This window comes from Tinamus guttatus, unplaced genomic scaffold (assembly GCF_059628265.1).
Source record: "Tinamus guttatus ecotype Peru unplaced genomic scaffold, ASM5962826v1 Tinamus_guttatus_pri_ptg000634l, whole genome shotgun sequence".
Classification (NCBI taxonomy): Eukaryota; Metazoa; Chordata; class Aves; order Tinamiformes; family Tinamidae; genus Tinamus; species Tinamus guttatus.
This window is the reverse complement of record NW_028289168.1, coordinates 263,290-274,224: the sequence shown is the minus strand read 5'-3', so window position 1 is coordinate 274,224 and position 10,935 is coordinate 263,290. Positions and strand designations below refer to the sequence as shown.

Below are 10,935 nucleotides of genomic sequence, written 5' to 3'. Positions count from 1 at the left end.
GGCATCGTGATAGAGTCTCGGTGGTCTCCACCAGGGCCTCGGAATAATGCCCCCATGGAAACCACCAGGGCTTTGTGATGGCAGTGGCTTCATGCCCATAAGGCCATTGTGAGGGGGTGGTCCCCATGGTGACCAAGTCCTTCTTGGGGGCAAATATCCCAGGATCCCCACTCTGGGGACAGCAGCTCCATCAGGAGGGAGCAGCTCCCCTTGGTGCCACTGTCAGGTCCCCACGAGAGGATCCTGAACATGGACAAGGAGCATCAAGCGAACGCCTGTTCCCAGCGCACAGATGGGCTCTCAGGCTTGCAGGAGAGCGGGAGCGAGGTGAGCAGTGGGGCTGAAGGGAGAGGCAGGCAGCGGGGATGGCACCAACACGGGGAGCACAAGGATGGTGTGGAAGGGGAGCCGGGATGAGGGAAGAGTTGAGAGCTCTTCTGGGGAAGGTTCATTTATTCCTGGCCCTGGGCGTTGATGTAACTGGGGGGTAGATTTAGTTTGTGCAAAGTTGGCCCTGCCAAAACAGAGCATTCCCTTGAAGCTGGTCCCCAACTTCCTGCACCAGTCGAGGGAGGACGACACCTCCGAGTGCGACGTGCTCTGTGCAGAGAGTGAGGGGTGGCAGGGACAGCTGTGGGCAGGGGGCTTTTCTGAGCGCTGCGCTCTGAGTGGGACAAGGAAACCTTACAGGTATAGGCCTGATGGTAACAGAAAGGTTTAGAAAATTTGTTTAAAAACTAATCTAGAAAGAAATTAAGAGAAAGAATTAAAACAAAAAAATCATTTGTTATACTTTCCACCTTTATTCATTGTTGTGTTTTAGTACACTAGACTTGGGCATGATCATTTGTTCCTGAAAAGGGAAGCGATTTTCAGAAGTGGGTGGGCTGCAGTCCCAGAGTCCTGCACAGCTGGTGCCATTCCAGGTGCCGTGGTCCCCTGTCCCCAGCCTCCCTCTGCAGCTCTGAGGGGCTCTGCTCTCCCACAGGTCCCTGCGAGAGCTCTCAGGCCCACGCAGGTCACTCAGAGACACTGGGACATCTCCAAGTCCTTCTGGGTGCTGGAGATCTTCCAAACCCGCTTGGACGCAGTCCTGTGCCACGTGCTCTAGGTGACCCTGCGTGTGCAGGGGGTTGGACTAAATGACCTCTAGAGGTCCTTTCCAACCTTAAGCGTTCTGTGATTCTATGATTCTATGATTGGGTCTTGGAGCTTGCTGTAGTGCACCAGTATTATCGTGGAGTGAATGTCAGCATTTTTCTCTCCAAGACCCCTTCACATTCAGTTCCCCTTCCTTGTCATTTCAGACAATCCCTCCTCTGATTCCGTTGCCTGTTTCCACCATTCCCTTCCCTGTTCTCCCAGCAAGACCCTGAGCTCACGGTGCTGCTTCACAAAGCAAATGGGCAGTTGAGCACACAGGGATCAGGAGGTGTCTCCATGGTTGCTGTTCTGCTCAGGGAGGGAAGCAGACTCAACCAAAGGGGGGTGTGGCCGCGATTCCCCCCAGGAGTCTGAGGATGTGTCAGGTGCTGGGAGGAACTACGGGCATTTCTGAGGGTACTGGCTGTGTTCAGGTGCACCTCTAGATCCTGAGGTCTGCCTTGTCCCCAAATACCTGGGTTTAATGTGTTACCTTTAGGTGCCTCCACCTTGGAGGACCTCTCCCCTTGTGAGGCTCCACTCACTGCTCTCCTGGCATCTCCAGCTTCCCTTCCAGAAAGACAGGAATCTCACACTGTGCTTTAACATGTGTCACAGCTCTGGCCATGTAAATACAGCACCATTCAACCTCTACACTATACCTGGACACTGATAATTGCTTCCCAAATCCACCCCTTGATCTCTGAAGAGATCATTACAACATGATGAGTTTTTGATGCTGAACCCATGGAGCAAGCATCTCAGAAGGCCCTTCTGGTGTGCGGTATCTTGGGCATATTATTGACACCAGCTTTGAAGGAAGTCAAGCCTTCAGGCAGTGCACTGGGCAAAACCTTTTCTATTACATAGGAGTCAGTGAGGGAGCCTGTCCTGATACAGCATTCGACACAATTTAATGGACTAGGTGAGACAGAGCAGTCTCAGAATAAATACCATGAAACCAACCATTTGTGTAACATCATGGTAACCATTATTACTACTAATGAAAGCCACAATAAAAATAACACGAAGAAACAGTGCTCAATCTGGTTGAGATACAGAAAGAGTAATTATGGAGAGAAATGGCAGTCTTACCACTGCTGAAAAACGTCCATGAAATCACTTCCCTAATGGCATCCTTGAGCTCCTTGTTCCTCATGCTGTAGATGAGGGGGTTCACTGCTGGAGGCACCACCGAGTACAGAACAGCCAGCACCAGATCCAGAGATGGGGATGAGATGGAGGGGGGCTTCAGGTAGGCAAAAAATGCAGTGCTGACAAAGAGAGAGACCACGGCCAGGTGTGGGAGGCACATGGAAAAGGCTTTGTGCCGGCCCTGCTCTGACGGGATCCTCAGCACAGCTCTGAAGATCTGCACGTAGGACACCGCAATGAAAGTGAAACACCCAAAGGCTAAACAGACACTAACCACAAGAAGCTCAACTTCCCTGAGGTAGGAGTCTGAGCAGGAGAGCTTGAGGATCTGGGGGATCTCACAGAAGAACTGCTCCACCACATTGCCTTGGCAGAGCGGAATGGAAAATGTGTTCCCAGTGTGCAGGAGAGCATAGAGAAAACCACTGGCCCAGGCAGCTGTTGCCATTTTGACACAAGCTCTGCTGCCCAGGAGGGTTCCATAGCGCAGGGGTCTGCAGATGGCAACGTAGCGGTCATAGGCCATGACTGTGAGGAGAGAATACTCTGCTGACATGAAAAAGTCAAACAGAAAGACCTGTGCAGCACATCCTAAGTGGGAAATGGCCATGGTGTCCCACAGAGAATTGTGCATGGATTTGGGGACAATGGTGGAGATGCAGCCAAGGTCAAGGATGGAGATGTTGAGGAGGAAGAAGTACATGGGGGTGTGGAGGCGGTGGTCACAGACTATGGCTGTGATGATGAGGCCGTTGGCCAGGAGGGCAGCCAAGTAGATGCTCAGGGAGAGCGAGAGGTGCAATAGCTGCAGCTCCTGCGTGTCTGCAAATGGCAGGAGGAGGAACTCGTTGAAGGAACTGCTGTTGGTCATTTTTCTGTCTCCAGGCTTTGTGGACAAAGAAGAAAAGATATTGATGTTACAAAGATTTTTTTCCAGTAAAAAAGCCAATATTCCAGTTCTAATACACCTCCCAAATTGCATCTCTTTACTGAGGGGATCTTTGTGCAGCTCCTTGCTTGACCTCCAGTTTGGGGTGACTGAATGTGTTGTGTGAGGAGCAGGAACATCCTCCTGTGGGCTTCACGGACATCTGTCCTGCTCTGCAGTATTGGGAAGGGGACAACAGGGAGCTCTGAGATTCACAATTTTTCAGGTGAATTCCTCGTGGCATGTAGAAGGGATTTTCAGCATCTACACCACCTCAGAATATGACAGAGAAATGGTCAGAAGAAGGTGCACTGAAGATGGGCTCTGCATAAGGGAGAGTCAGCTCCATCCCTAACCCCATGGATGGCATTTCCTGGAGCTGCACAAGCCAGAGGGGAGCTGGGGACATCTCACTCCCACGCATATTCCTCTCTTCCACAACTTGCAGGGCAGGTGTCTGAACTAGCACTGAAAACCCACCAACCCCAGGGAGCCCAAGAGAAGAACAAGAGCAGCATGGAGAGGAGGGGCAAGAAGGAGCAACAACACCATGACCCTAATGCCAACTCAGGCAAGGAGACGGAGACAGAGGGGCACTCAGGAACACCTTCACCTCACCCAGCAGGACATGTCACCTGCCAGATGGTGACATTGCAGGCAAGGCACTCAAGTCCCTCTGTCAGCAGGCAGGAAAAATGTCCATAGCAGGCGGGATGTCCCTGTCCTCTGCCAGAGGTCTGGACACAAAGGACAGGGTTCATGGCCCAGACCCCATGGCTGTCAGGGCAGAGAGGCTGATGGGTGGCAGAGGAGACTTGGCAGGGCCTGCTCAGAGGAAGGTGTCTGCAATGGAGGGACTGACCATGACTTCCCCAAATCTGTCCTCCCATCGTGATGGACACTTCCCTCTCCTTCCCTGTCCATCTCTGCTGCCCATAGCAGTCCCTGCTGGCATCTTTCTCTGTCCCAACATTTCTTTGGAGTCTACGTTCATATATCATATGACACCTTTTGTGTACTCAGTTCTATCCTGCAAAAACTTCTGGGGACAGAGCACTGTCCAAGGGCATCTCTGTGCAGGCAGTTTGTAAGGAGCAAGTAAAATAAATTTCACAAAGGTGATGCTGATGCTGGCTGCAGGCTAAGGTGGGTTGAAGGGGTTCTGCGAGCATTCTCACAGGCCTACTGATCTCTGAGAGTGAAGGATGGGAGTCCCAGGTCCTTGACAGAACAGATTTTCTCTCTGCTGCAATTAGGGAGAAAATTGAAAGTGCAACCAGCAGGTGAAAAGCTCCTGCCCTTGGAAGTAGCCCTTCTCTTGAAATTGCTCTTGTAAGACCCCTCAGACACATCCTGAGAATGAACTAGAGCAGTGAGCAGACTTCACCCAGACAGCACTCTCTCAACAGGAGGATGATCCTGCCCGGCTGGGGGCAACCCTGTCACTCAGAGCTTCTCTGCGCAGCACTGACCCTTGCAGGAGCAGAGTCACTGCCCTGGGTGCCTTCTGGGGCACAGAGGTGCTGCTCTAAGAAACCTGGGTAGCTTCACATTCCTGCAGCTATCTCTGGAAGAAAGGAGCAGCATGCCCTGCCCTGCCAAGGTGCATCAGGGAATCCCTGCTTGGAATCATCTCCTCCTCTTGCTATGCCCTGCAGCCAGAGACTTACCATGCAAGGCTTTGTGAGGACTTCTTCCACAGTGAGCTCTGCTCTGTCCTCCCGCTCCACACTGCCGTTCCCCTCTCGCTGCCTTCTCTCCTCTGCTGTCCGCAGCAGCAGGCAGTGCCCGCAGCCCTGCTGCTCTTGGCACAGGAGCTGCTCCTGCACTCGGCTGTCTCTGGGCAGTGCTGCCAGGCTGCCACGAGCTGCCTCTGTCCCAGGAGCCTGGCCCCGCTCAGGAGCAGAGGAACAGCTGAACTCACCAATTTCTCTGTCCCTCGTGCCCCCTCCTCCAGGGAAAAGTGCACTTCAGTAAACTAAAATAATCAGCTGCTCTCCTTCACAAACAAGTGAAGAGAGAGAGATTCTAATATTGCCATTTATTTCCTCAGAGAATGAAGATCTATCAAAATTGGAACTATCTCACTCTGGAAGGCTCATTTCACATCCCTTAACTAGACAGGAGACTGAGGAGTGAACAAGTGGGGAGTTCATTCACTCAGGGTTCAGGTGCTGATTCAGAAATATCAATCTGGGCAGTACCTGTCTAGGCCTTCATCTGAAGTCGTATTCAGATCCCTCCTGTAAACTCCACAAAAACACAAGTGGTGGGATTTCCCTTGCCAAAACTGAAGCGAGCAGAGCACAGCGATCTGCACACAAGCTCCTTCTCAAAGCTCCACTCTAATCACTGGAGATGCAGGGTGAGAGTCAGTAGTTCCCGCAGAAACACCTGGTGACAGTGGAAGAGACTGAGGAGGGCCAAGGTATGTGACAGTGGAAGAGTCTGAGGGGGTCTAAGCAAGGTGCCAGTGATGGAGCTACTGAGAGACATGCATCATCCTACAGTATGAGCTGGGGTCCAGGTGGGGAATTGCCTTGGCTGTCTGTCTGAAATGACCCCAGATGCCAATTACAATGAGAGCATGGGGAAGTTGAGGCATGGGAAGATTCCAGGATTAACCAGCAGCTCTTGTAATTCAGTGCAGACCTTTGATTTGATGGCACAGAAAAGTGCTGGCAGCGCCTTGTAAGATGCCAGGGGTGTCCAGCACAACCACACGTCTCTAGCAGATACCGCAGTGGACCTACAGGAAAACCACATCCCCTTGGAGTGACTGCTGGATAAGTGCCCCAGGACATCCTGCGTTTCTGTCCCGTACCCAAACACAGACATTCCAGCACTGGATGTAGGGAAAGCCCATCCCGTCTACATCCAGGGTGCTGCATAAATGGGAGGCACCCCGGCCCCGCTACGTCTCTGCTCCAGGCCCTGCCCTCTCAAACCCTTCTAGCTCTCCTCCCCTGAACTTTTCTTCATCCACCACATGACATGAACAGGCAATGGGCTAATGAGGACCTCTGGGTGGCTGCATCAAAGGCTGTCAAGGCCCATGGACATCTTCAGTGGCACCTTGTTCTTCCTGAACCAGTGTCAGGCACAGGAGAGAGTGCCCGTTGAGCTGCTTTGTGTGAGAGGAAATGCCCGTGGCCAGGAATACGTGTTCCCTCACTGGAGAAGCTCCAGCCTGACTGTCTTGGCCCAGGTCTCCTTCCCTACCACCCTCATGCTCTTCGTGCAGGTCCCATCCCTGCCGCCCGCCTCTCCCTCCAACCCCACTGCTCACCTCCCTCGTGCGGTCCTGCGCTCCATGGATCCCATCCATGGACGAGGAGCAGCCGTTCACCTGCTGCTCCTTCTCCATCTCCAGGACTCGCTCTGGGGACAGCCCTGCATGGCCAGCACATTTCCAGCCTGTCCTCTACACAGACAGACACGTCCTCACAGTCCATATCACAGCCCCGTCCTCTGATCAGCTGCTCACACTGAGGGGACCTCATAGGCCCTTGGCTGGGGCTGGTTCTGCTGCTGGCCAATCCTGCACGGGGCAGCAGTGACCTCACAATGTGCCCTGGAACCTTCAGCTGGCTCTGGCCTATCAGCAGCAGGGACAGAGGTGACGTCACAAGAAACCTCAGCAACCCAGAGCTTCCTGGTAGCATCGGGTCTACAGTGAAGGATGTGACCTCACTGTCACCATCAGAGCCATATCCCTGCTTTTGGCCTATCAGGATCAGGCTCAACAGTGACCTCACTATTAATATCCAGGCCATGTCCCTGCTGCTGGCCTATCAGGGACCGGCACAGCAGTGACCTCACTAACAACATTCAGGCTATGTGCTTCCTGCTGGTCTGCCAGGTCCTGAGGCATAAACGCCAACACAACCAACATCCAAACCATGGGCATTTTCTGCCTGGTCACCACTGGACACTGAGGTGACATCTCAACAGCCTGTGGGAGCTAACAGCCCCCTCTGGCCCATCCAGAGCAGTAAGTGTCCTCAGAGTCACAAGTTTGGGTCTATCAGCTACTCAGGCAGAAAGGACCTCAGAGAACGAAGGGTAGCCATGGTCCTGCTGCTGGCATGTCATGTTCTCACACAGAAGGGACCCTGTCATTGGTTCCAGGGACATGGGCAAGGTTGTTCTCCAGGGTGTGCTTGCTCCTGCAGTGCTTTCCCAGGAGAGGGTCTAGGGAAGAGCAGTGCCTTGGTCCCAGACACAAGTCACCACCTGTGGAGGTCAACCTAAGGTCAGTAGCAAAGAATGTCCCCTCAGCAGATGGGGGCTGAGCAGGAGAGGCGGGAGCTGCAGCCACCTGGCCAGCACATGATCAAGGAACTCACTGGACAGCCTCACATGTGATCAGCGCGTGATCATCTGGTTGATGGGTCGGTTGGGTTTGGGGCTTAACATGCTGCCAGGCAGGGCGGGGGCTGTCTCCGGGGTCAGAAGCTCTATAAATTGTGTTTAAATAAAGGTCTTTGGTTTCACAACACCAAAAACCATGGTTGCTTCAGACACTGCAAATGGCATCCAAAGCTGGGGCACAAACACAGGGGAAGCTCACAAAGCCCAAATCTGGCAGTGTAGCCCAGCCGAACCAGGAACGGAGCAGGAAGAACTCCAGTGTGCACCCATCGCCTAATTAGAGGACAGCAGCCTGGGAACCACGGGAGGCGGATTGTCTCAAGGGCAGAAACACAGCCTGGAGGCACTGCAGCACATGGTGCACGAAGAGAACCGGCAGGTTTCTGGGAAGGATTTAGTCACTATACTAGAGTGGATTCGGGAGAAGGTACCTACTTTCCCGAAGGAAGGCACACTCCAGCGAGAGGTATAGGAAGAACTCGGAAAGGGCCTTAAGGAGGCGATGGCGGATGGTGATACAGCCGTAGTAAAACATGTGAGCATCTGGTGGCAGATCATGGTCGCCTTAAAAACGGCCTGGGATCTTCAGGGGGGCAAAAGCAGCAGCACCGTCAGCACCACCGTATGCTGGGGCGGCTGATCCTTCATGTGACCATCCGTTCGACCCAGGCCTCAGGGACCCGGAGAAGGAACCTGATTTACACCCTCAGACCCACATAATGAGGTTACAAAAGGGGATCGAGGGTCGAATCACTGGAAATGTTTAGCAGAGAGGCAGTTCAGCAGGGGAACTTAGAAATGTTAACAGCTATGCCGGTCATGTATGCGTCGGTGGTGCATTTCACTAAGAAAAACCAAATCTCGCCTTAAAAGGGAGAGGCAGGGAAGTGTTTTCAATGTGGAGAGAATGGCCATCTCAAGAAAAACTGCCCCAAAGGCCGGGAGGCGGAGGCAAGCCAGCTCCAGCTCGCTTATTCATGCGCTGTGTGGGTCATTGACACATCCACTTGGAGTGCTGGAATGGATCTTTTTACCTCATGGACAGTCAAAAAGAAATTATCACCGCAACAGAAGAATATACACAGTTAATTCAGAAAGCAACAATGCGCTTAAGAATATTAAACAGCAGCAATCCAAGATTCATTTATCTTCCTGCAACAAAGGAAAATTTGCAATGGTTATTAGCAGAACATTTACCCATGCAGGTGGCTTTAGCAGACTTTGCAGGACAGATGAACATTCACTATCCCCTGCATATGTTGTGGTCAGAACTTCCTAACATTCCCTTATTAGCAAGGTCTCTTTGGCAGCAAACTCCCCTTTCAGGTATTACTGTCTTCACAGATGGATCAGGACAAACTAAAAAGACTGCCATTGTCTGGAAAATGTCAGTGGACGCAGAGCGGCAAACTGAGGTTCAAGCCAAAGCACCAGGCTCCACACAGCTGGTGGACTGGTAGCTGCAACCATGGCTTTTTGAAAATTCACAACTCTAAATCTTAATGTTGGAACAGATTACTTAAATGTCGAAGGCCTGTTGAAGCGCTTGGAGGGAGCTACGGTTTGAGATGGCCCAATTGCTGATTGCTGATTTGCTGATGGCCCAATTGTGAAATTTATGGACTTTGTTAAATCACTGAGCCAATCCCTACTTTATTACTCACGCATGGTCACATGCTGGGGAGAAAAGTCGGGATGTGTGTAAGCACTGGTTAAGATGTTTTGCAGTCATGGGTGTTCCAAAAATGATAAAAACAGACAATGGGCCTGCGTATGGTGGTGTGCAAACCCAGGACTTCCTTAAACAATGGGGCATTCAAAATATCTTCAATATTCCTCATTCTCCTACTGGGCAGGCAGTTATTGAACACTCGGACCAGAACCTAAAAAATATGTTAATTAAACAGAGAGGGGGAACTCAGAGAGATGGCCCCCAAGAAAGATTGGATAGAGCTTTATATGTATTTAAGTTTTTAAATTGTAACATAGCAGGTGAGCAGATGAGCAGGCGAGTTACTCAACACTTTGGCCAACGGTCAGAAAATTTACAGCCAAGATCCCAAGTTACCATAAAAGATCTAGTTACAGGGAAGTGGGAAGGTCCAAAAGACTTAGTAACTTGGGGAAGGGGTTATGCTTGTGTTTTGACAGATGGGAAACTAAGATGAGTCCCTTTGCGATGTGTACGACCCTGGCTTTCCTCAGCAGCTGTGCAGCCTTTGTCCCAAACAGCCAAGAAACGTATGGGTAACATTAGCCATGTCAACACCAGACAATCCCTTTCAAACATGTTTAATAGGAGTATTTTCTTGGTTAAGACAGTTTGGGCTTTGGAAAACAAAAATTGTAAAGTTTTTGATTATTGGGTTAATTGTATTTTGCTTGCTATTAATTGTCTACCTTGTCTGTTATCATGTGTACAATGGTTAATTGTATGATCAATCAATCAAGTGATGACCGCTCAAATAAAAACTAAATAAGGAAGGGGGAGATGTGGAGGTCAGCCTAAGGTCAGTAGTAAAGAATGTCTTGTGGGCAGGTGGGGGGCTGAGCAGGAAAGGCGGGAGCTGCAGCCCCACGGCCAGCGCATGATCAAGAAGCTCCTTGGACGGCCTCGTGCATGACCAGTGCATGATCATCTGGTTCATTGGTTTGTCGGGTTTCTGGGCTCCACGTGCTGCCAGGCAGGATGGGGGCTGTCTCTGGGCTCAGGAGAGTTGCGTTTAAGTTAAGGTCTTTGGTTTCACAACACCGAAGTCTGTGAATCCTTCATACGCTGCAGATTTTCCATTGTCCATCTTTTCCCTGCTGTCTCTCATGCAATTAGCGTGGCTTTCCAAGAAAATCCTGCTGCTCTGTGCCCTCCACAAGGTATTTGTGCACAGCATGAAGATCTGTCCTGGCCTTCCCTGGTCTAGGCTGAACAAACATCCCTCTTCCAGCCTCTCCTTACCTGCCCCATGCTCCAGCCCCTGACCAACTTCTCGTCCCTGTGCTGAACTCCCTCCCATTTGTTCATTTCCTTCCAGAATTGGAGAGCCCAAATGGGATCTGGTATAAGGACATGGTGTCCACTGTGCCAAAAAGAGCGATAGAACACGCATGTGGCCCCACTGGCCGTGCTCTCCCAAATAAATACCCGTGAGAATGGCCAAACTATGGCACAGGGACCCAAAAGGCCTCCCCTTGCTGACCACTAAGGCACTGAGATGAGATGTGGGTGTCCTTGGCCACCACCAGGACATACCCCTGGGAGTCCCTATGGCAACGGCCAGGGCTTTGTGATGGGGGTGGCATCATGTCCCCAAGGCCATTGTGATGGGGCGATGCCCATG

The 10,935-nt window shown here is 51.6% G+C and overlaps 1 protein-coding gene across 1 annotated transcript; it reads right to left on the bottom strand.

Annotated features, from left to right (window-relative positions):
- Nucleotides 1-2,143: 2,143 nt before the first annotated feature.
- On the bottom strand, nt 2,144-3,169 carry LOC148592123 (olfactory receptor 14C36-like). Its single transcript, XM_088535613.1, has one exon. It carries the CDS (start codon nt 3,167-3,169, stop codon nt 2,144-2,146), a length of 1,026 nt encoding a protein of 341 aa, XP_088391739.1.
- Nucleotides 3,170-10,935: the final 7,766 nt, after the last annotated feature.